The 25591-nt window shown below is 40.7% G+C and overlaps 3 protein-coding genes across 6 annotated transcripts; 1 reads left to right on the forward strand and 2 right to left on the reverse strand.

The window, feature by feature from the left end:
* Positions 1-132: 132 nt before the first annotated feature.
* On the forward strand, positions 133-3067 carry si:dkeyp-38g8.5 (uncharacterized protein LOC568385 homolog). Of its 2 annotated transcripts, XM_061029814.1 has the most exons (4): positions 133-307; positions 496-589; positions 1460-1547; positions 1639-3067. In XM_061029814.1, the coding sequence occupies exons 1-4, from the start codon at positions 235-237 to the stop codon at positions 2362-2364; spliced, it is 981 nt and encodes a 326-aa protein (XP_060885797.1). In that variant the 5' UTR covers positions 133-234; the 3' UTR covers positions 2365-3067. The 2 variants fall into 2 exon arrangements, with proteins under 2 accessions (XP_060885797.1, XP_060885799.1); XM_061029816.1 differs by lacking the exon at positions 496-589 and having other exon boundaries at positions 180-307.
* On the reverse strand, positions 2730-17044 carry epyc (epiphycan). 2 transcript variants are annotated; one of them, XM_061029800.1, is made up of 10 exons: positions 16763-17044; positions 13113-13311; positions 8460-8634; positions 7655-8101; positions 7120-7317; positions 6126-6257; positions 5106-5264; positions 4804-5006; positions 4316-4411; positions 2730-3669 (listed from the first exon to the last, which is right to left on the reverse strand). In XM_061029800.1, exons 2-10 carry the CDS (start codon positions 13302-13304, stop codon positions 3499-3501), a joined length of 1773 nt encoding a protein of 590 aa, XP_060885783.1. In that variant the 5' UTR covers positions 13305-13311; positions 16763-17044; the 3' UTR covers positions 2730-3498. The 2 variants fall into 2 exon arrangements, with proteins under 2 accessions (XP_060885783.1, XP_060885784.1); XM_061029801.1 differs by lacking the exons at positions 6126-6257; positions 7120-7317; positions 7655-8101 and having other exon boundaries at positions 16763-17028.
* A 2159-nt stretch (positions 17045-19203) lies between these two features.
* kera (keratocan) lies at positions 19204-24500 on the reverse strand. 2 transcript variants are annotated; one of them, XM_061029812.1, is made up of 3 exons: positions 24254-24500; positions 19899-20773; positions 19204-19721 (listed from the first exon to the last, which is right to left on the reverse strand). In XM_061029812.1, the coding sequence occupies exons 2-3, from the start codon at positions 20758-20760 to the stop codon at positions 19552-19554; spliced, it is 1032 nt and encodes a 343-aa protein (XP_060885795.1). In that variant the 5' UTR covers positions 20761-20773; positions 24254-24500; the 3' UTR covers positions 19204-19551. The 2 variants fall into 2 exon arrangements, with proteins under 2 accessions (XP_060885795.1, XP_060885794.1); XM_061029811.1 differs by lacking the exon at positions 24254-24500 and adding an exon at positions 22192-22349.
* Positions 24501-25591: the final 1091 nt, after the last annotated feature.

Below are 25591 nucleotides of genomic sequence, written 5' to 3' on the forward strand. Positions count from 1 at the left end.
TTTTAATTTATTCATTATTTATTCTGCCGATGTTTTTTCCTCCGCACTCCAGTCCGGTAGGTGGCGGTAATGCGCCCTCGAGTTCTGTGTGGTTTTCCTACTGCCACTCCAGTCGAGGAAGAAGAAGAAGAAAGGACCCGTCTAAAGCAAGTAGGAAAGCACTAAGCAGTCTTGTCCTACGAAGGGCACTTCACAAAAAGCCTTAAACGAAGAACAGGGGGGAAAACTGCGAAAATGGAATTTCAGGATCACGCTTACACGAGCACCACTTATGATCAAGTCAGTGTCTCCGACTTCACGTATAAAAGTGAGTAAGTGAACAAGAAACGTCACACTTAAATGAAGCTAGCAAGTGATCTCCACTGCTAAAGTAGGCTACTGAACAAGCACGCCTTCATTCAATTATAAAAAAAAAAGTGAATAAGTTAGTGTTCTTGTTTTATCAGTTCAGTCATTTTACTTGTTTTTTTTTTTTTTTCTCTTTCTCCCTCCTAGTGAATTCAAAAGAAACTGAAGACTTTGTGAAGCTGAGGGTTTCAAATAAATACCTCTTCTCTGGAAAAAGAAATACTTCCATGTGGGCCTGGAGGTAAACAAGCATGAGATACATTTAGTGTGTGAACATCTCCTTATCGATTCTGCAGCATCTTTTTTTTTTTTTCCTTCTTCTTCTCTCATACCTTTAATTTACAAAACTCCTGTAACTTTCTAATGCTGAATTGCTAATGTGTGTTTCTTTTTAAATTCATTTTAATATAAATACTGGACTAATATCCACTGTTTTGCATGTCACGTTTTCTGTCTGCCTAGATCAGGGGTGGGCCCCCATCAACCCTCAACGTGGCCCCTCAGGTCAATTTTTACACATCAATTAATCGGGAACATGAAGAAAACATGACTAAATCTGCCATGAAATCATGAAAACCAGAAATATGTCCATAATAATATTTGATCACTGGCATGTGTTGAGTTAAATTTGAGACATAATTGACTGTAATTGTTTTTGTATTCTACAATTTGGCCCCTCTGGCAGTGAGAATTAAATGAATGTGGCCCTTGCTGTGACCAAAGTTGCCCATCCCTGGCCTAGATGGAGGTTTCCCTATGACATTATCTGTTTTCAAATTTTAACAAATTTACCTACTCAAAAAGCTCATGGATCATAATGAACATTGTAAGACATCAATTTATAATGAGTAATGAAATAAATGCTTAATCTTTCAGTCGTTGCCTTGATCAATCAAAGCATCAATTATTCATCAAAGTTTGAAAAACCAACTAAAGCCCAATAGATACAAACTGCTTATTTAATTGTTTGTTTAATTATTTACCTGGATGACGCTGACATTAACAAGTTTGTTTATTATTTTGACAACATCAGAATATCAAAATATGTGACAATAAATGTGAAGGTATTTGATTGATTAAACCCGTGCTTTTAAAATGTTTATATTTTCAGGGCCATCCTAAAACACATGAACTTGCAGCACAAGATGACCCACAGCCAGGCATCCAAAAAATGGGAAAACCTGAAAAAGAAATACAAGGTGCAATTGTTCTTAAATATTTCCCTGACATGAATCAAACGCTCTTAAAAGATCTCCTTATTGAGTTGTTGCTCTTTCTCTGGTTCTGCAGCTCCTAAAGAACCCTCCGGATGGGGTCAGATTGTTCCCTGAAAGTTGGCCTCATTACAAACTGATGGACGACGCCATGGAGGGTCGATTGGAAGGCAACGCCCCCATCCTCAAGGCCTTCCCCGTTGACAAAAACAACAAGGATTTTTTGACAGCGAACCCCAACCCCAGAAAGAGGAAGCTTTCAATGGTTTTGAACTCCTCTACGGCTTCTTTGGTGGGCGGGCCCGAGATTGAGGTTTCCCTGAATGGAGACGAGGACGGGGAGGAGGACGTGGCGCACGAGGGAAGCCAGGAAATGGATCGCATCATCCAAGAGGTGGACAATGAGAGGGACATGATGGACAGCGAGAGGCTGCTGATGGAAAGGGAGAAAGAGGTGATGGAGAGGGAACGGATGGTGCTGCAGAGGGAGAGGGCCGTGTTGGATCGGGAGATTGCTGCTGTGGACCGAGAAAGAGCCGCGCTGGAGAGAGAGAGGGCGACAGTTGAGAGAGAAAAGGCGCTGTTGGAAAGGGAGAAGGCGTCGTTGGAGAGGGACAGAGCCGCAGTGAGCAGGGACCGGCTGGCTCTTGGGCGAGAGAAAGCCAGACTGGAGAGACTTTTTGTACCCAAAGAGCGGACCGGGGACGTCACAGAGGACGGCAGCAAAACGAACGACTCAGACAACATCGACAGGAAGGAGAGGTTCCTCAACTCGTTTGAAAAACTCATTGAAAATTTTTGATTTGTGTTTTCATTTCTACAAAAGTTCTTTTGCTTTTCCCCCGCACAGGAAGTCTCCGAGAAGAATCAGTTTCCCCCCTCGACCTCTAGGTTGTCAATGAAAACGTTGAGCCACTCCTTGTTCAGAGAGGTCTTCAAAACAACTTTATTCACTTGTGGTTATTCCATACAGAGCACACAATAGCAAGCTAATAGCATTTTACCCCATCGACAAAATCAACAACCCCCCCCACCCCCCCTCCCAAAGCAAACAATAGTCTCATCTGATTGCTTCTAAACATTAGAGTCTTTGGTTTGGGCTTTTGCACACCTTTCAAAAAAGTTACTTTTTGAAATCTTCTCGGCCAAATATAACAGTTAATGTAAAAAAAAAAAAAAAAAAAAAATCTTTTCTGGAATGTATATTTTTATATTACAGTACAGACTTTACAACAAGTGAATGTGTTTAAATGCGTCTTTTATTGCATTAGATACTCAATCTGCCTCTCATTAAGCTCCAGCTTCAATAAGTTTGCTAGTATACAGTTTCAAAAAATGTTAGATTTGTTATTAATATTAATATTATTTTTTACAAAACAAAAATATTTAAACAAATATTACTGGTTCTTGATTTTTTTTTTTTTTTGTACCAGTCATGAACAGACACTCAAAAAGAAACATACATGTGAGGGTTTTTTTTTAATAAACTGATGAATTCTCCCCAATGCTTCGAGTCGACTCCTCTTTATCGAGTTGCGGAAAAGTTTGGTGTTTTAGAAAAGTCCTTGTGTGTGTGTGTGTGTGTGTGTGTGTGTGTGTGTGTGTGTGTGTGTGCATGGGTTTTGACAAGTGAGGGAACAAGATAGACAGTTTCATTTTATACCTGGCTGAAAATGACAGGAGTTACAGGAAGACGATGCATTTGGGCAGTGTGTGTGAGCTTGATCACCAGAAACTGACAAATCATTTGTTTGTTGATGTTTAAGCAACATGGAATCCAAACGGTTTTACTGATCTCTCTCCGTCAGCAGCATCAGTTTTGAAAAACACTTAATTTTTATTGATGGTTTGAGGAGTGACGGATGGTCTGCGTGTGTGGTTGTGTGTGTGTGCATATGTACAAAAATGTGTGCAAGAGGGGAAGGTATTCGTGTGGTTAGATTAGATCCCCGATGGGTATGCGTGGCAGACAGACGTAAGCCTGCGGGGTCCTGCTGAGGTTGATGGGGTTGCCGTCCAGACGGATGTCCTCCAGTGCGTTTCTGATGTAGTTGAAGTCTTTCAGGTTGCAGAACGTGTCCTCGTGCATCATTTGAATATTGTTTCGCTGCAGCGGAGGAGAGAGGAGGGTACAAAATGAGAGCTCACCACCATGAGATATCACATCCATCTCCATGAGACTGGCTTGAATCAAACTATTTTATTATCATTTTTATGAATTAGATTCTTAGAAACTGGACTGAAGTGTGAAGGGAGAGGTTAGTAGGCGGTACAGTCAGTTGTTTCATTAGGTAACTGATATTTAAACCTCATGGTAAAATATGTTTTAGTTTGTTTGATGTCAGAGTCCACAGGTATCTGCAATTACTTTTTAATCAGTCTACCTGCCAGGACCATGTGGCTGTGTTTGAGTTTGACTGACAGCTCTCTGACATCTTTTATTTATTCTCATCAACCTGAGTGGGAACAGTTACACCTCTCTTTATCATTCTTATTCGTTCATATATGTAGTGACATCAAGTAATTTTAGCAAAGTGCCATCCACTTCAATCAGACCAAACAAGTGAACACACCTGTGTCAGTACACAGGACCTGAAATCATGAATAATTCCTTACTTCCTTACCTTAATGTCATTATATAAACCTTATGTCATTATCTGACAATGAAGGATAAAAGTGTCCGCTAAATGAATTGTAGAATAGAATTGTAGAAAGTAACTATGAGTTTCAAAGTCAAAGAAAAGCAGAAATACCTGTAGGTGTAGAGATCTCAGGCTGTCTGGTAGAGGCACTGGGATGTAGTCAACGTTGTTGTCTGTTAGGTACAGGTACAGCAGGCTAGTCATATCCTGAATAAAATGAGAAGACAGACGTTAGTAGTGGATGGCCTTTGGATGTCATTATTCCAACAATACAAGATCTTCATTTAAAGAAGACGTATGAGACAGATCTGTAGATGTTACTTTTTTTAATGAACATAATCAGAAACATCTTTGATATGAATATGTTTTTATATACCTGTAGATCAATTTTTCAAATATTGTGACCAAGATAAGCAATGCATGACTTAAGATAAATTGGCAGGTCAAACACAATATGTTATCTTTGAAGCAAACAAAACGTTCAGGCCTAACCCATTTTTTAAATTGTGTCCATGAGCTCATTTTATAATCCTCAAACTCACTTCATAGGGTGTAGTGAATGAGTAAGTGATTTTGGACACACTATGAGGTGTACGTACCTTGAAGGCCTCTCTGTGAATACCTTTGGTACCAATGTTGTTATGGCTGGCATCGATCAGGCTCATGGTCTCTGGGAGGGCAGGCAGCTGTGAGATATGATTTTCTCGAATCACCAGCTCCTCCAGCTGAGGCATACCCATGAAAGCTCTGTCATCGACGGACTTGATCTCATTGGCGGTTAAGTCGATCCTCTTCAGCTTGTCTGGAAGAAAGTGAAAGTCTCCACTCTGAAACACTGATAGCGACGTAAACTCCTGATTCAATATTCATGATTTTTTTTTTGTTCAAACAGAATACGTACTCATGTTGGCAAAGTCTGACTTGTTGATCTTGGTGATTCTGTTGTAGCGAGCATAGAAGTGAGTGGTGTCTTTGGGAAGAGGTGGTACACTATCCAGCTTCAAGTCATCACAGTAGACCGAACCGCCAAGGCATGTGCACAGCAAGCAAGTGGGCATATCTGGAGTAATAGATAGCGAGGGTGATCAAGAAAAGAGGAGAAAATAAGATATGAATAAGAGGTTCTTTGTATTTGTAAACATAAAGTTGGCTATTAGTACAATCAGCCTCTAACTCTCAAAATATCCAAAAGGTCATTATTCATGGAAAAGTTTTCCAACAGACACTGCTTCTTATAATCGTTGGAAGCAGATGACTTAGCAAACTCAGGATTAGTTTGCCCTTGTATGGGTGCTGGTAGCAGAGTGGTTCGATTGCACGTCCCATGTACAGTTGCAGTAGTTGCTCGCCCCGAGTTCTGGCTCTATCCAATGTCATGTCTCTCCAATAAAGGCACAAAAAGCCCCAAAATAAATCTTAAAAAAAAAAAAAAATTGCCCTCGTAGATACACCTGGTACCCCTCCTGTTCAGACAGATTTCCAGCTGACCTTGATTTGGTCAGGCCAACCCCAATCGTTGATGTAATATGGGGCAGCTATAGTCCCATTTTTCTAACCAATCCCACACAGGCATATTTCCAGCTGACCTGGCCTTAATCTAGCCAATCACAATCCTATAATAGATTTGGGGAAGGTTTCTCTATTGAGTCATTACTTAATCAAGTAAACACTAACTGTGGGGTAAAAAAAAAAAAGAAAATATGGTTAATCATGTTGTACCAAACGTCCATGTTTTATGGTGAAGCATAAGCAATAAGAATTGGATGTTGGAATTAAATACCTAGTGCAGGAGCCTTATCACACATTTCCGTTGGCGGAAAGATAAAATAAAGTGAAAGTTCTAAACTTATTAGTGAATATCAGACGAGTTTTTCGTCATCATGCGTCTTTGAGTCAAATTCCTCTGTTGTTCAATACTGACCTGTCCTGTCAACCACAGGCTCATCTGGCTCGTCAGGCTCACCGGGCTCTGGCATTCCAGAGCTCCCTGACCCTTCTACACCACCAGTACCCTCCTGAGGGGTTTCTGGTGTGGTCGGAAGCAGCCTCTCCTCTTGTTAGAGACAAGATTAGGTGTTAAAGAAACAGGTTAGAATAGCATGGACATAGAAAAGGACATTTGGCAATCAGAAGTCGACTGTTTGCCTCTGTTGTAAGTAACATAAAGCTCATTAGCATTGTTAACCAACTGTTGGTTTTGGTGTTAACATGAAAATGTGATCTGCTGAGTGGTTATGAAAATTTGCTTGTTAGATAAGCACACCAAACTCGTTTTAAGGAAGCAGGCTCAAATAAGTTTTGTCTTGGAGAATCAGTTGACTCCACTGTGGGCTACAACACTAGATAACAACAGTGGACTTCAGTGTTTATGAGAAAATAGTCAATCCAGTGAATAGCTGAAATCATTGCTCAAGTAATGGTAAAATCCATTTTCTAAAATCTAGGTGCCAATTCTGGAGCCAGTTAATGCAAAAAAAATATTGCAATGTTCTGAGTATTATATCTTAGAACAAGAAACTAACAAAGATGATTGAGTTACAACTATGTTCACCCTCATTAAACTAGCCGTCCATTCCACTGTAAAACAAGCATCTGGAATATATATTGCATTTATTCAATGACATAATTGTGCATGATAGACCTGAACAGAAACCCTACTACAAATTTGTAACTTTGCGGGGTATCTTTACGGCTGCTCCAACCAAAGAAGCATCGAGTTGAAGACAAGAAATCCCAAGCTGACAAATACGGTCTGGCTAATAACCAAATGTAATGGGTTCCTGCCCTGAATCAGCACTGGCACCTTGTTCAAAGTCTTCCCTTTTTGGTATACTTCTTGGCTTGTCAGGTATGGACTTGAGTTAGTTTAGCCCTGCCAATGACATATCTCACACTAGTCTAGATCAGATACTGACCTTTATCAATGTCAGGTATCAGGGTTACCTCAGGGACCTCTGCGTCTCCAGAGCCAGAGACACCTGAAGCTCCAGAGACACCTGAGTCTCCAGAGAAATCCCCAGAGGCCCCTGAGGTTCCTGAAGCACCTGAGAAGTCCCCGGAAGCACCCGAGGCCTCGCTGGGGATAGTACCAGGAATGAGGGGCAGCTCCTCCTCTTGTTAGAGCCAATGGTTGGGGTTAGGAGGCATGAAATCAGGGGGCGGTGAGGGGTGAGATAGACAATCAATCAACCCATCAATCAATCAATCAATCAATCAATCAATCAATCAATCAATCAATCACACTCACATTTTAGGTGAGACATCAGGTTAGGGTTATGATAATCAGTAACACAAATACAAGAGCACAACGTTGAACAAAAAAGTAAGATGACAAGCAAAAGAATCAACATTTAACACAGTTAAATGGAATTTAAGACAATAGATTGACATGAACCACATAGATTAGACAGGTTATTTTTGCCTTACTATCTTTCCTTTGAAAGTACTAACCTCCAGAAATAAATGTTATCCCTGAGTCCGCAGACTCACCAGACCCAGAAACCCCAGAGCTTCCGTAAGCCCCTGAGATCAAGAGATCTCCGGAAAACCCAGAACCAGACTGGTCCCCAGAACCTCCAGAGCCCAGGGGGAGTTCAATTGGAACCCCTCCAGAACCAGAGGCTCCGGAAGTCGCCCCTGATCCCGAGAGATCCCCAGATATCAGGAGATCCCCACCTACCAAGAATTCCCCAGATCCCCCTGAGCTGAGGAGTTCCTCTGAGGCTCCAGATATCAGCACAATATCACCGGAACCCCCAGAGGCACCGGAGACCAGGAGGTCCCCTGAGCCTCCAGACCCAGAAACCCCAGAAGCTCCTGAGGTTCCAGACCCTACAGAGCCTCCAAAGTCCCCGGAGACATGAAGGATGTCAATGGGCGGCAGACGCAGCTCCACCTCTTGTTAGAGACAAGATTAGGTATTATTAAACACACACAGATGACACAGAAATGGATCATTGATCAGGTTTGGAGATTATAATGATGATTATGTTAAGCAGTTGGAAAGAAATGGACACCACATGGTTGAAAATAACACATTTAACCATTAGCAGCTAGTTAAATGGAAGACATGCACATGAAAAGATGATTGTCGCAGACAAGACTGTGAGGAATAGATTGGTGCATCTTTGTTTTCGATCCTTGGTTCTGCTTTTATAGCTCAAGCAGGGCCCCCCCTCCGCCACGTTAATTTCTGATATTGAGAAACCATTTTTTTAATGTTTGAGAAATTCTAAAGGTTAGTGCTTTTTCAGACCTTTCTGTGTGTCTGGGCCCATAAGAACCCCAGATCCCCCTGAGCCCTGAGGGACCAGCTGGGGTTTTAAGGGCATTTCTTCCTCCTCTGTCTCCTCCTCCTCTGCCTCCTCTTCAATCGAGGTCTCAGGAACAGGGTAGTTATAGTCAGGTGGGGCCAGCGTTCCAATCTCTATCTGAGGGAAAGACAGCAGCAGTGAGTCAATTTGAAATCGGACTAATCTCCAGAAGTAAGGAAAAGAGTCACAGAATGTTTTTTTTCTTCAGGACAGGGCCGCTGCATTAAAGTCACTTTGATAACTGTCAACATGGATGACACCTTTATCCATACTACACTGGCATCTGTGTCTTTTTAAACCCCGATGTCTATGTAGTCCATGCTAAGCAAATATGTTAAAAACGCATGTTTAACACTTTCCATTCATTCTATCTATATGCATCTTCAAAAATACAATTGGTGATCATCATAGGACTAATACGGTAACATTTTCCCTGCTGATCTAATTTGACCAGAATGGTTGATAAGATCTTGTACAAAAATGAATACTTGTTTTTTGTCTTGTGGAGAACTAGTATAGAAAAACTGATATTTCTCCATTGTCTGTGACATTAAATATACTATATTCAGTGTCATATTAAATGAATTAAGCTATCAAAAGGCACACATAAAAACTCATATTGGGATATTACTTTGTCAAGGACTGATGCAAGAACCCCCACCACCAGATGGCAGCAATGTATTCAGGTGAAATAGCTTTAGAGTTCAGACCGCAATGACCACACTTGGCTGCAAACTCAATGAAAGGCCACAGAGGACATTTCTGTCGTAGTGTACATGCACTTTCTGATTCTTATTCTGAAATGTTTTTTTTCTCCAAGGTAGCAGGTAGGCAATATCAATCTTGTGTGATAGTAAAAAATACCTCTCTTTTCCACTCTTCATATGGATTCAGATTAGAACTCTGTGTTCTCTTTGTTGTTATGAATTACACAATCAAGGGGTGCTTGCATGTGACTGTCCTGAGAGGACAGGAAGGTGTGTTTTCAATCAAACCACATTTTAAAAAAATTAATCATGCAGTCTTTATTGAAAGGTTTTCAACTATTCCCCATTATCAAACAGCATTATAATTGGAAATTGTGTCAAATGCTCAGCCTGATTGAAGTAAGTTCAGGGTGCATTTTGATGAACTAAGGAGCTTGACCAACTAAAACCATTTTAAAATATCAAATTACCACATAAACAATACTTAGCACCACTCTTATCAATGAGGACAGCAACTTAATCCATGTTGGGAAGTAAATTTAAAGACAACTCTGTGGTACCAGCCAAGCTTTAAGATAAAGTGCTTTTTGGTTCCTCTATGAACACCTTCAGCTATGTCCATCAGGTATTATAGTTACTTTACACTCATTCCAGTTGCTTACTGATGCTTTAGTGTTTGAGCAAACCTGCAGTTCTATCATTCTCCAGACGAGGGCAATGAACCCCCACATACCGCCACAGGTATACCTGACACTCTTACAGCCAACAAGGAAGACTCAACCCTGCAGAAAGGGAATGGTCCTTGTGGAACCAAGACACACATGGTAGCCGCAAGAATCCATATTTGAGTCTTTCAGCTACTTTAAACCACATTTCAAAGGATATTAAGCCAGGATGTCTTAAATATGAAAGTATATCAAGACAACCAATCAAACCAAACCAAATTCTGCCTTAAAGGGATGGCTAGCAAGAAATATAACTGAATAAAAGCCTTGCAAAGAGGTTAAAAGCAGCAACGAAGCATCCAACACTGAAAGTCACATTTTAATGCTTGGCAGAGACACAGTTTGAGTTACAACAAGGTAGGCCATTGAAAAGTCTCGCACAGAGTTAGCTTGCTGCAGCTCTCCCCTTCATTTCCCCCTTACCCCAAAACAAACACATAATCCCAAGAGAGAGAAGAGGCGAAAGGCTGGCAACCAAAAATACTAAAAAAAAAAGGTCTGGAAACAGCATGGGAATACAGAATGCACAGGGAGACACGTTGAATGTGAGCATCAACATAACGTGCAGCTGTAGTGTATAGCAAATAAATCAGTAAATGCATTCATCAGGGTTTGGAAAGTTTTAGCTACAAGAGAAAAAATAGTTAGGTAGTTTTAGGACATAATCTCGTGATTTATCCACAAAAACTGTCGAGATGAATAATATCTCGAAAAATCTTCATAAAGTTGAGTCACATTTAAGATACCAAATCCAAGTCATGAGTTAGAGTTCCAGTCAGCTTGGTAAATATGTTTTGGTTAGTTCCCAAAGTCTGCACCAGAGTGGCCTGACAACCTTGGTGTGATGACAAGGCCCAGGAAGCCTACGACATGCATGGCTAGCTGCGCTCCAATTTGCAGTGCTAGGCTAACGATCTGCATGTAATAGCTATGAATTTTCTAATCAAATGTCATTGGAATAGACCCCTTTCCCAACATAAAAACTCAAGCTAACAATCTGGCCTGATCTATAAATCTTATAGCATACAATTAAATAGGGTTAAAGTAAGATGTGTCCACAGGCTTACATGCAATGTCTTTATGCTAAGCTAAGCTAAATGGCGCCTGGATATAGCTTCATATTTAACCACATATCCAGACATAAAAGTGGTATCAAACCTCTCATAAATGGACAAGATTGTGATCATAATGATTGGATAAATTGATGTAGCTTGTAGGCTAAATTGTTTTTTTTAGATGTTTCAGGTGGAACACAAATAGGAATGTGGGTAACAGTCAAAATAACTACTTTCTAGGCTATATAAAGTAATACAATCAACTACAACAGCATCACAAACATCTTCAGAAACCCTCTTAGGGCTTCATGCCACTCACAAAGTCTTAACAGCTGGATCAATCATCACTTGTACAAAAGTGGTAATCACCAGAAAAATGTTATGTGATTCAACTAAATGTTTTGCCGAACTAAGAGGACACCAAACTAAATCAGTGATTAAAGCATTTAGCGTTCTTGAATGCAGCAGACTGAGGCCGATTTGCTTGGAAAACACAGAAAATGAGCCTTTACTTAGCTAAAAAAGCCCTGAGGAAGAAAAGAAGAGAACTACCAACAGATGGATCTGGAAAGGAAAGAGTCAGCATTCCAGAGGCCTGGAGCTCATCACCGCTTAACTTTTCCCCTGACATCTGATGCGTGTGTGAATAAAATCCATATAATCCTAAGCAACCGGTCGATCTGACACCTTTAAGTGTGCTGTCAACAGAACAAAATGTTATTTCTCAACGCAAAATGCATTTACGAGTCGAAACTTTGGGTTTTATAAGGGTGAGAATAATTCTAGTGAGTCTTATTGTGCTTGTTCGACTCTTGCTGCTCCCACAAACTCTTATGCAATGTGCTGCGTCATATCCAGGCTTGTTAACAGAGAGACATTATCAAAGCCATTCTCCTGCAACACATTACAATCTTCCCACACTGAGCAATGCCATCTGTTACACTCTCCTGTAAAGCTTTGCACACCAGAATCCAATTGTTCAAACCTAGGCAAAAGGCTTCGGTTTTACCATTTTGCCACCGTGGATGAGAAAATAAATTCACTGTTTCTACTTGTCCGATCTGCTTAATTTGCATTTGTTTCAGATTCATGTTAGATAACTGCAGTGGTGTGTGTTCAGTCCACATCAGGTTTAACTTCAGTCCCTGGCTCGGGAGGGGCCTGATGAAAATGTGATGTGGAATATTCGACTCGTGCCATCTTTCTTGACATAGCTTGGCCTAATTTCCTCATAACAAAGCGCTATAAACAGGAACATGAAATGTGGCTAAAGCTTGCAAGCCCAGCGTGCCCTGCAGGCTTGCCACATCACACTCAACTTGAGCAGATTTAAAGAAAACTTCTGGAACCCATCAACCAGTTTGAAACACTTCTCTGTTCATCTTTTAAAAGCTGTTGTTCTTAGAAGAAACTGAGAGGAATTTAAAAAGATATAAGCATCAGAAAGCACACAAACTGCTTTAGTGTGACTCTTTTTAGAACAGGTGTTAAATTTGCTTTCACAGAACAGGATATTACACTGTTGGAAAATGATACAAGTTATTCCCTACTCAACCGTTCCAATAGAAATGTCCCGATCATTGTGCATAAATATTGCTCAAATACATGCCGAAAAACAACTCCAGATGCAGAAATTTCAGTCCGGTCAATTCAACTGTGTGGAACGGAGCTGGCAAAGGTACAAGACGTATTTTGGCTTTCAATAGAACATAAAGTTGAAAACTGTTTGTCTACTTTCCAAATGGCTCCAGTCGGTATCAGTGGGAAGCCTGTCTGCTCCATGAACTTGTTGACCTCGGTTCAAAACCGGCCAATATGGCTATGAGCAAATTTGTTAGCCCATCAAGAGATCAAACAGAGTTTTTGGACTTGCTAATAGGAAGCACACATAGCAAAAGGCAATGAACATATTCCTTTACTTGCACTGCCAAATACAAACTCTGTGACTGCAGATCTCTAAGAAATGAACAACTAAGACAAGAAATGCATTATATAAACCTCAAATGACCATTGTACAATTCATGCCAAGTTTTTGTTTGCATGTTAATTAAATTTTTTGGCCCAAGATTTTCTTCTGCCTTTACTTATGGACAGATACAGTTTCTTACCTGAGGATCGTCAATTGTCAGCCCCTCTTCGTAGTCATAGATATCCTGGTTCTCCAAATTTGAGTTATCTAGATCCACATCATAGTTGGCACTGTCGTATGAGTCCAAGTCCGCTTGTCGGGAAAATCTGGGGCTGGCCACCACCGCTTTGAGGACGAAGAGTCCCAAGATGAGCCGCACGAGCATCCTCATAGTCCACCTTGACATGAGTAGAGAGATGAAAAGTCAACAGGGAATTTGCATTCAAAGAGTCACAATTTCAGATAGAGTTAAGGATAATACATGCAAATTTAAACCTCTGGAAAATAGTTTAAATGCATACTTAATTAAGCTTCCACAAATACCTTTGTGGAATAAGCTGTCTTAACAATCAATCAATCAATGAAATCACCCTGTGCCCCCCCCCCAGCTAAGTTTAAACCTTAGATCATTTCCCAAGATTGTAATCAGAGCATATCACTTATTGATTGACATTTGCCTGGCTCCAAACAAACCAACAGCACATGTAACAATCAGCAAAGTGCATGTCTGAGTTGTCTGTCTCAGAATCAGAGGAGGCAGCAGAAGCTCCCACATCTGAAAACGCTTCTCATCAACGGGTCAACGAATGGTTAGTCACAAAACGATTTGATATTCATATCATAGTTAGCAGTTAGCATACACATTCAACTGCGGCTAAGATGCCTCTATTTGTTGTCAAAGCTTAAAATAGAAGCTAAATGAGAGCTCTGTAGTGTTAGCTATAGGCTAGTGCTATATTGATACAAAGCAAACTCCCCCTGCTGTCAACTGAAAACTGATCATCATTGACCTATACTTAACTCCTACATCTGAAACTAGACAATTGCGACATGTACTCTAAACTACAGCAGTTTTAATCACATTTGGATGTCAATACTTGGTAGCAGTTTAAGAAGCTATTTGGCTACTTTAGCATTTTAGCAATTTAGCCATTAAGGTTCACATGACCCTAAATTAGATATGTATCGTATATCTGGCTCTTAAAGAGGCTTTCAACTTTATAAGGGGACTTTTCTCTTGTTTACTTTTTGATCAAAGACACTGGATAGGAATGAACATGTTGAAGTTGACATTTTTTTTTAAAGATATATGCTTCATATAGCCTATAGCCTAAACCTATGTCATAAACATTGGTCAATATAGTGTGCCTTTATGATACAGGCTGCATAATCAGTCTAGTTTACAAAAAAAATAAAATGATAATAAAAATCTTGACATTGGGTTCCACCACTTCAGGTCAGTACATTCATTACTCAGGTGCAGACAGCTCGTGGGCCTCATGAAAGCAAGAGGTACAGTGCTTCAGGGAGAAACCATCTTGGCTCAAATCAGTGCTCGGCTATGACGTGTCAAAGGTCAGAAGTCAGAGTTGATCTGATAAGGAGCCATGGGAACATTTTCATCAGAGATTAGCAACTCTAAGACATCTATTTCCAGCCAGTAGGATTTGTGGGTAACGGTTTAAAAGTTGAAGTGGGTTTGCCCCATATAAAAAAAATTGGAGCTTCAAAAAATTTTTCCCTTTTCACACCTAAAAACATGAATCAAAATTCTTGGCATTTAGCATGAAATGAGGGTGCAGGACAAGAGGGTCCTTTTCTACCTGAATCCAAAATGAGCATGTATCATATTCAATAAGTGCAGATCTAGTATTCACTGCCATGACCCACATAGCTGCTGCAAATCTTTTCCATTTCCTCAGAGGAACTCATGAAGCTTAGCAAGGTTGATAAAGTCCATGTATGACAATCCCTGCTTGGATGTGCTAATAAGATAAGCATATGCTAACAACTGCTTAATTAGCACGCACAGGAGACAGCAGAGTTAGGCAACAGTCATCTGTCCGAGGGGAATTTCAAACACTAATAGCAGGTGTTTTCACTTCTGAGCAGGCCTCAGATATAGATGATGTTGAATTTAAAAAAAAGTGATTTTAAGAAAGTCCTCCAGGCTGGGGAAGAGAAACGGAGAGCGAGGGAAGGGGAGAAGAGAAGTAAAGAGTGAGATGGCAAGAGACGTGGACAAGATGTTGGCCCTCAGGGTTAGATGGAGTGAGTGAGGAAAAGACTCAGTGGGAGAGTGCAGGACAGAGAGAGAGAGAGAGAGAGAGAGAGAGAGAGAGAGAGAGAGAGAGACAGGTCTCTGAGCTAACTCTACCCCTCGACCTTTTACAGAGGTCCTTTATGAGGCCCGGTCGCTGCCTGTCTCAGCACTCAAACTCCAAATTCCTCCGAGGTTTGTGGACAGGATGGCAGTGAGTTACGACTGCAAGGAAAAGCTCCATTCAGCAGTGAGGGTGCTCAAACACACACACACACACACACACACACACACACACACACACACACACACACACACACACACACACACACACACATACATACACAGGTAGACATTCACACACACATGCGCATCTGTGAGACACATCCTCTCACAGATGCACACTCTGTCTTAACACACCTATCTTTCAGGGGGAGAAAGTTAAGAAACCTCTGCTGCTATTTTTGGGATGAGGACAGATATAAAACAAAAAAAAAAAACATGTCATGAATCAAATCTTTGTTGATATCAGAGGGCTGGATTATTTATGCAAATTAATATCTACAGTTTTCTCGAAAAAGTCCAACATGAATTGAGTGCACGATATTCAAAAAAGGCAAGCTGACTGGTTAGCATCCACACAGAAATACATTTTTCTTTCATGCAGTTCTGAAATCCTGCACAGTTACACTGAAAGAAGGAACTATACCAAAGACAGAGGTGTGCTTTTATGCAGGCCATCACAGTGTGCAGTGTGTGGAAACTGTGTATGAGTGTAGCCTCCAGACTACCTCTGTGTTATGCTTGGCCCCGTGTTGGGCATTCCTGATATCCAGTGATTCTACCTTTTTTTTCTCCTCCAAAGCCGTTAAACAAACCTGACAGACGACCCTTTGCTAACTGGTATCTTTTATCTCAAACAGTTTAAAGGAACTTTAGATCCTTGCTTGTGTTGCATTTAACTCTCAGGTGTACATCACAAAAAAAAAGTGTCTGCTAGATAAAATGTCAACATTGTAGCATTGTAACTTGAAATTCTCAATAAGGCAGGTGACAAAATGTTTAATACGCCAAACATTTAAAATGTGGAAATAATTCTGTTTGTGAAAAATGAAACAAATTTGAGCCTTATAATATTTCCTGAAATTGAAGGGATATTATATTGCAGAATTCTTTTTTTACAAATATGATCGGAAAGTAAAGTTTTGCGTCATTACTCATGCATGAAATCCAACAGTGCTGTAGATTTGAAATCCTCACAAAAGTCCTTGTCACCTATCCATAAAACACCTGTTGAAAACTCCCACCTGGATCACAAAAACTTTGGCTTAAAAAACTACCAGCCGACGTATCACAACTGCTAACCTTGCTGAGTGACAACAAAGACATCCACTTTTCAGTCACCTGTGAAGCTCCCAAATCCAAACCCAAGAAAGCAAAATAAAGCAGCTGCACCACTAACTAATTAGCCAAGTGGCCCCTGTGAAAACCCTGGATAGCAGTGTTTTTTGTAGGTAAGTCTTGCCACTCTGTCTGCCTTTTCCCCCCCCACACCAGAGAGCATGAAAGATAGCACCAAGAACGCTTACCTCTGTCTCCTGCCTTCCCGAATGGTCCCTTCAGCCGTGATGGAGATGCTGAGGGCTCCGGGACTTGGCCAATGGTGAGAGGTCGTGCAGGGTGCCTTGAAGAGGGAGGGTGTGTGTGTGTGTGTATGTATGTGTGTTTAAATGTGCAAAAATGTGTGTGTGTGTGGATGTGACAAGTGTGAAGGTGTGTGTATGTGTAGGTCTGTGCGCACTGGCAGACCTGAGTGCCCTGCCGCTTATGTGCGAAGCTAGGCACTGAGGCTGATTGGACCAGAGCAGATTGCTTTTGGTCACTCGGAGTGCACCCACCCCGCACCCACATGCACAACCATCTCAAACACTACACACACATACACAGACATCAGACACAGAGAGAAAAAAGAGAGCAAAGGCCCCCAATGGCAAAATACCTTTTTTATCCCCTGACAAGAGTATCCATTATTTTTCTAAGCGTGTGGCTCAATCAGACTGAAATATTTGTCCGCCTTTTCCTGAAGTGAAACTCTGGCATGTGTTGCTTTCATGTATGGGGGGGATTCACAGGGCCCGTGTACACAATGGGAGCTCTGTGAGGAGCCCCTGTTAGCATGGTGCTGAGAGGAAGTCCCTGCTTGGAGGACGGCCTCTGCCCTTACTTTTGGTTTAAGCTGCATTTTCTTTTCACCGTCACTCGCTAAATGTTGTCCCCTTCCTGCAGATCTTAGCTATCATGTGGAATACCAAAACAGTCTGCGTGTAGAGCATTAGCTGATCTGGAGTAAGAGCTATGAAAACTGAAAATGAAACTGAAGGCAAGTTGTTCTTTGGCAAATCTGTCCCAAGTGGATTTCCTTTTCATGAGATGCTATATATACTCATGGGTTGACTTCTGAATCCGTTGTAAAAACAAAATATAGACACACAGCATGCTGCTAGCGAGCCTCACACTGTCAGCTTGAAGGCCATGATTTATTCCCAACCACCCACCTCTCTCACTCTCACTCCCGTGGTAACTCTAGACCTTTTGATGAGTGAGGGGAAAAGGACGTTTTTTGGGAATGCCAGACATCCTTCTGCACCTGCTATATAAACTGGGATCTATATTCAGGGCTCTTCTTCTGCTGAAAAATCTCAACAGGCAAAGAAATTAATGAACATTTTTCCCAAAATATCCTGCCATCAAATTGATGTCCACTTAATATGACAGTGTGCATTGCAAGTTACAAAGAAGTCCTGTAGAGTTGGTCCACTCTGTTTGAAGCACAATTGGACGTGAGAGGGGATTTTACGCTGGTTGTTAGCCGGGTTCTGTTGTAACACTTATTCTGGGGCTTTGAATTGGTAAAAGGAAAATCACTTTAAGTGATCAATAATTATTTTTTTACAGTGAAAAATCAACAAGAGGATAACTTAATTCATTAGCTGAGTGAAGTCACAACAGACTTATAAAGTCCATCAAATGCATGTGTAGTCAACTATTCACATGATGGTTCATTGTGGCTCCAGGTGTTTTTTTACACTCCGGGGGGGGGGGGTCTGCATCTGGCTCTATGGTTTATTTGATGGTAGAATATACAAGAGACACAGAGAGACTAAATCGAGAAACGTATACTAATCTATTTTCATGTTGTTGTTTTTTTTTAACTAAGAAAAGTGCCCAGGCTTAAAGAAAATCTAGTATTTTATTATTACAAGGCCATGTCAACCTAACAGTCAATCATTTCTTGTAATGGAAACTGAGTCAAAGTCATCCAAGAAAAGCACTAAAAATAGTGATTCATCTAATTGGAGGCAAGTATTGACTTTCTTGTTTGGCAAAAGTGTTACGTGGATGATAATCTACTGTGTGTTGACTTATAGTTTCCTTAACACTAAGCCCCATATAACAATGTATCCTGAATATAATGAGGTAGAAAACTTTACTTACTTAAATAACTGTTTCAAAATATAAGGGCAAAAGAAAATCCCATGCTACCACCATTATTAGCAAAATAAAAAATGACACTGAAGCAAATATTCATTTTTCAGAAGTTTTATTAAAATCGGAGACATTAAAAATGAAATCTCGTGCTCAGTTTATTCAGAAAAGTGATGTTCAGAATTACAAAGTGTGTTGGCATTGTAAAAAAAAAAAACAGTTATTGCATTGTAGACAAAAGTTTAAGTGATGTTGGCCATGAGGTTTCACAGGACTCCTAAGTTTCTACTTAATTTTCTCAGATATTAAATAAAAATAAATTACCTACAGTTAATATCCATGATTGTAGAAGATAGTAATATAAGAAAAGTATATAAAACTTCAATACTAGAACACAACACTATTGATTTGGCTTCAAGTCTACAAAACAAAGCTTTTTCCGAAAAAATTTAAAATAAAATAGAAAAACATGAACGTTATTTTGTCTACATTCAGAAGCTTTCCCTCCTCTTCAAAAAATGATAATGAGTGCTGAAAGATGTCTGATGATCTCCTTTTTCATCTAAATCAAATCACATTGTCATGGTCAACTGTACATACAGATGCTTATATCCTCATAAGGCACAACTAGTAGTCAACAGATTGCAGCCTAAATAAACATTAAAACCAATGCGTTCCAAATCTTATACTTTCTTTTAGATTTTATTTAAATTCCACTGAAAATAATTTTTCGGAATCTAAAATGTACCTTCCCCTTGGTCAGAACAAAAAAACAACTTGATGGGAACAAGTGTCAAATATTGACCAAACATGCAAATATTACTTTTAACCCATTTCTTTTGCATAAATTCACAAGTGTAACAGATGAGGCAGAAATAAGCTTATGACATTTTTAGATGACGATGGACCTCAGGAGACGGAAGCACAGAATGACATCCCGGGGAATTGGTGGCTTGATTGTATTGCCATCCAGTCTGAGGTAGCGCAGTCGAGGAACACTTTCATTGACTGAGTCATCCAAAGTCTCCAGGTCTACAGGACACACATTGGAGCCACTAACATCTGTAAACACACAAAGAAGACTGACGTTAGAAAACTTACAATGACGTTACAGAATCCCTTTCTGATCAACAATCCTGTTCAATGGATGCATGAAATGCACACTGTATGCATCTGCAGCCTTAATCAATCACTACATTTCAGAAAAGTAGAAGCTTTGGGAAAAAGTCCCAGACTTACTTCCGATCCTGTTGTGGTCCAGGTGAAGGTGCTCAAGGCCTGAAGGAATGAGGGGGACCTCAGTCAGCTGGTTGTGTGACAGCTGTAAGTCCAAAATGCTGGAAACATTGAATACATTCTTTGGAACCCCACTGCTGCCAAGCTTATTGTGGTTGAGCCTCAGAAATGCCACTTTCGGCAAGCCTTTGAAGTAGCCAGATGGGATCTTCTCAATGTTGTTGCCATCAAGAAAAAGCTGGGTGGTGGTGGGTGGTAGGCCAAGTGGCATGCGACTCAGCTGATTCTTGGCTAGGTTTATCTGTATCAGGCTGTTTAGACCCTTCAAGCTCACCTCAGTAACATCATCATCCATTAGCTTGTTTCCCTGCAGGTCCAAGAGGTTCAGCTTTTCCAGCCCATTGAAGACACCAGGAGGGATCTTGGAGATACGATTGCGAGAGAGACGCAGATGTTCAAGGCTGGCTGGCAGGGGAGATGGCACAGAAGACAAGAGGTTGTCATCCATGTAGAGGTGCGCCAGGTGAGACATTGCATTCAGGACACCTTCTTTTACTCCCTCAGTGGTGATTTTGTTGCGATTTATGTTCAGCCAGCGCAGCTCTGTGGCATTGCGTAGTGAATCTGCCGACAGCACTTCTATGAGATTGTTCTGCAGGTAGAGATACCAAGTATAAGGGGGGATATTGGGGATGCTCTTCAAGCCTTTATTGTCACAGTAGACAGCGCGTGGAAAGTTTGGGGGGCAGCGACACTCTTTGGGGCAGGCCTGGATCTGGGCCATATATTCCTCATAAGGCATGTCCTGGCCTAGAACGGGACCAACCAGGCACAAGGTGCAGAGAAGGCTCAGTAGAAGAATCATTTTGCTGCCCAACCTATGATGGAAAGGGAGACAAACAATATTATAGACAACTGTGTCATGTCTGACAAAGTGTTACATTACGTAAGATAAGGGAAGGGCAAGCGGACATCCTAATGCTCTAGACATCCAAAGTAAAGAGGATCAGCGAAGATGTTATAATTTGCAAAGGATTGGGGACTATTGGGAATTAGGACCACAGTGATGACCCATATAATTGTTGACATTTAAGAACCTGTGTGTCTCTCTCTTGCTGCAGACCTCGTAAGGCCCAACATATAGCCACTTATAATACTGCAAATCACATGGTTGAAATAAAAATAAGATGATATAAATGCTTTTACTACCTACTTGTTCAAACTGTGGACAAGACTAGCTACCACCAGCATGAGTTGCATACTCTAGTACTCATGACGTTATCATTAAATTCCAATGGCAGCTGCTTATAAAAGAGCTAGCCAACTACAGTATCTCTGGGTCTTTATTTGCTGTCCAATAACAAATCCTGCTCCAACAACAGAATGCAGAGCCGGGGTTAACTTTAATAGCATCAGAATAAACAGCAAGCTTAGACTTGAAGACTTTACCTGTCAGTTGTAAAACACCTACTGCTCATCAGGGTTTGATTGCAACATATATGGCTAAGCTTGCTACATCTCTATGTCAGATTGCTTTGGTGTGTAGAGCCGAAACAGTCAAGCATGCAAATTAATATATTTAAGCGTGCATACACGTCAACCCAGCTTTGCACACAAATACTTGAAGAAATTGGATTTTTCCCTGTTGCAGCAGATTGCAAGGTACAAACTACTGACGAGGGCAAAGGAAAAGGTGTGATATGCAACAGGTTGAATACAATCCTGTCCATATGCTCCAATGTTCTTGAACCTTCAGAGTATGCTTCTCCTGAAAGACATGCAATTGCGTTGCATGGCAGCTCTGTTGCCATCATTGTATTAGTGTGCGTTTAGGTGGATAAAAAAAAATATACAGTTGCAGTCCATTTACAACTGATACATTTCAAGTACAAAAAAAAGAGGCAAAAACAACAGGTCTGCTCTATCCACCCATCCATTAAGTTTTACTTGATTCCTTTCAGCTGCCATCTGGTGCTTGTTTAAATTCTTGATGTACTCCAAGTTTGTCTGGAACTCATTTTGTGTAAGCTAAGCTTTTCCATGGATTGCATGCTTCAAAGACAAAGCCGGCACACCTGTTTTGAAAGATGTGCTTCTGCTTTTTTTTATTGTAAAAGGGTCAAAGCTTCTTGACCCAGCCTTGAAGTACAGCATGTGGCACAAATATGATACAAATATAATAAAATGTAACCCATGCTTCCATTAAGATTAAATGCCCAATTGCTAAAATTCCAAGACAATTATCTCCTTTACTACCAACCCTGTCATCCAGACTTAGCAGTGTTTTCCAGCTTACCTTTAACTCTGCAGGTTCCCTCTTGTCTATGTCCTTCTTCAGCTAGTTATCAAGCGTATAGTCCCAAGTAATGAAGCTGTACCTCAGACTTCTCTGTATTTGTACTACTAGAATTTTCATTCACTGCGTGCTAACTTGTCACTCATGATGACACCAAAGCCTCTCTCGGCCAATCAAATTCTCCTAGGATCTCCCAAGGGTCATTGCCCCATGGTTTTTAGTGTGCTAAGCCTTTTCAGGACTTCAGACACGGCCAACTTAGAAACAGGCTAATGCAAGACTATCACTGTCTACTGAGTTTTAAATGTACAACCTGTCCTCCTTTGGTCTACATACCCGTTATAATTCCTCTTACAAATCCCTATGATTCCTTTTCTGACCTTAGTACTCTTTTTCTTCTTCGGCTGTCCATGCAACGCTTCATCAATCTGCAGTGTGTCAACTGTAAAAACCTACAGTGACTGCATTGAACAAAAATTGGGGATGGACAAAAATTACATAAATTACATGATTGAAAGCACATTATGGTTGATGGAGCCTTGTTGTGATAAATCTGGATTCCAGTTTGGTGCTGATGGACAATCATGCCATGCATCAATCAAACAGATTTGTGAAAGGGAACTTCAGGATGCTACAAAGCCAGTGTATTATTATTACTAATCAGTAAGAGCGTTGGGGATTCTGCTGCCCACTGGTTTGTCAAATTGTTTTTGTAGAAGACTGCTAATGTCACTCCTGTTGACCCTTTGAACATGCCAGCATGGGATTTGGCTAATTTCCAGTGATGACCTCAAAGGTTTGAATGCGGTGGGATAATCTCTGCGACCCTGATCCATGATCAGCCATGCAATCCCATTAGAGCTCCTCCTGTGTTTGTCATGGTGCCTTTAACAGTGATCATTCCTCTACACATGTCTGTAATCTTGACCAATCAATTACAGATCTGAATGTTAGTCCTGAGCACATTTATAGGAACTTTAAGCCAAGGACAATGCAGATGTATGCCTCACTAGCTGCACTGTTTAAACAAGCTTGTTAGGTTAGCCCATTAGCCTAAACGTCTTTGCATACCATTACAAATCTTGTATGTCAGTAATGGCCAACTAGCAGCCGTATAAATACGTTTTTTGATAAAAGGATTAGGGATAAGGCAGTATTTAAATCATCCATCTGATAAGTTTGTTGAAGGGTAGGCCCATGTGCCACCTCCTACCGGCACCCTCTGAGTGAAAAAGCAACACTTATTCAAGGTGCCAGGAATGTCAATAACATTTGGCAACACAATATATGATGTGTGAAAAACTCAACCAAACATAGTCTAGTACTCTTCCATTCTCATTAAAACACGATAGTCATTTATAACAAATTGTTGGTAAGAAAAAAACGATGAGTCAGGGTTTCACAGATCTCTGCAAACTGGACCATATCTGACAAATGTTGTGTACTTTATTCCTGACAGACTGGGCAGAGACAAATGGAGGGAAATATGATAATGCTAATTTCCTGCCAGAGGCTTTGAGTCTGAGCCAGTTATGTTAATCACACAACGGGTCGTATTTGCACTGCAGCGCTTCTAGTGGCATGTGTCCCAGTTGATGGCTTTGCTGAAATCCTCCTCATGACTTTGAAGCATTTGAAGGAGTTAGCTTGCATCAAGAGCTGAGAAAGTAAGTGTTTATGCATAATAACTATGTATGAAATAAACAGAGACTACAATGTATGTCATTTGCAGACTTTTGATAGACATAGTTGTTTTGGCATATTTCATACATTTACAGCCTTATGCTTGGATGATTGTTATTGGTATTCATTACAAATGTAGCATCTTCAATTATAGAGAAAAAACTACATGTAACACCTGAAACACATTAATAAATTACAAAGCCATCTTTTATTAACCACTTTTACCTATACTTTCTAAAAATACAAGGTGGCACTGCATCAAAGGTAAAGATGAATACAATCAGATGTTAACCATCTGATTGATGTACGACACATATTGCCTTTTACTCCTCCTCCTTTCTATCAGATTTATTACCAAAGAAAGTCAAGATCATTTTACCTGCTTCTCCAGATGTTGCAAGTGGTCTACTTGAAGCCAGATGAGGTTTGGGTCCTCTGCCTCTTCAGTGTGTTGATCTGATGATGAACAGTCCACAGTGTCAATGGCTCTGATGTGGTCAGCCCTGCGAACTGTCCCAGTTAGAATTGTATTGTTGTTGGTTCACTTCCACCAAGACTGCACCTTGAACATGCACCGGCTGCCCCAAGAGGATGGAGCATGTGCTGTAGGAGGGAGGAGGATTGTTTGTGAGAGTTGGGTTGTCCTTTGAGAGTTTGTGTTGCCTACTTTTCTACCAGCCCATTAGTTTTGTTTTTTTTCCGCCTCTTTCATTTTGTCTCCTCTTCTTCTGTTTTTTTTTTTAAGTTATCTGTCTTGAGGGTTTGACTGCTGTCACTCCACCCAAGTGAACCATTTGGTTTGGGATGGGGGATTTGCTCTTCACCCATTGCTCTGGGGGATGGGTGCACAACCACTATACGGCGAACAGGCCTTGAGATGTGTTTACTAGGTTGTCCGAGTAGTTCCGAGCTTAAGGGGGTTTGCACTCAGACATTCACACCCAACTTTTTATGGGAAAATTCCCCTTTTACAACCCAAATCTTCTTTTTGCAGCTTTTACCATCATGCCTATCACTGATGATGTGACACTCACTTAAGTCATTACAGAGAATTTCACATGAAGTCATTGCCAAAAACAGCCTTGCAATACAACGTCATCCATTGCAGTAGGGCAGGAGCTCCAGACTGCTGTTGAGTTCAGGCACTTGTTTTGAGGAAAAGGTGGAGGTAGAGCCTGCCCTGCCCACACGGGGACAATGCTTGTATAGACAAAATGACCAAGTTTGGTCACATGACCTCACCTCTGTACTACCATAAGAGGTAGTAACAGAGACATTAGGCAGAGGTGAGACAGTAACTGTGAAACAGTGCTGTGTGCATGTCTGAGTGTGTGTATGTGGAGCTCCCGATGTTTCTCTACATATCATGCTTCTGCAACACCATAATGCAATGCAAATTCAAAGTCTGGAACACTAATATTACAACGTTGTGGAATCAGTAAGAATGTTCAAAGACTTAATAAAGGCGGAGCTTCATTAAGGCGCTACAAAACGCTATAAATCAAAGCTGGATGGGCTTTCTCACACCTCTATTTTTTATGTCCACAAAAGCAAGTGCAAAGCTGTTATTCAGCCAGTTTTGTTGCAATTAACCATGTTTGATAATTTTGTGATCAATGACTGTTATCGTCTTAGAGCCCATGAGGAACTTAAAAAGTATTTAAGTGCCAAAAAACCCCCAAAAAGATCATGTAAATGCATTTTTTTCTTCCTTTCT

Source organism: Labrus mixtus, chromosome 22 (assembly GCF_963584025.1).
Source record: "Labrus mixtus chromosome 22, fLabMix1.1, whole genome shotgun sequence".
Lineage (NCBI taxonomy): Eukaryota > Metazoa > Chordata > Actinopteri > Labriformes > Labridae > Labrus > Labrus mixtus.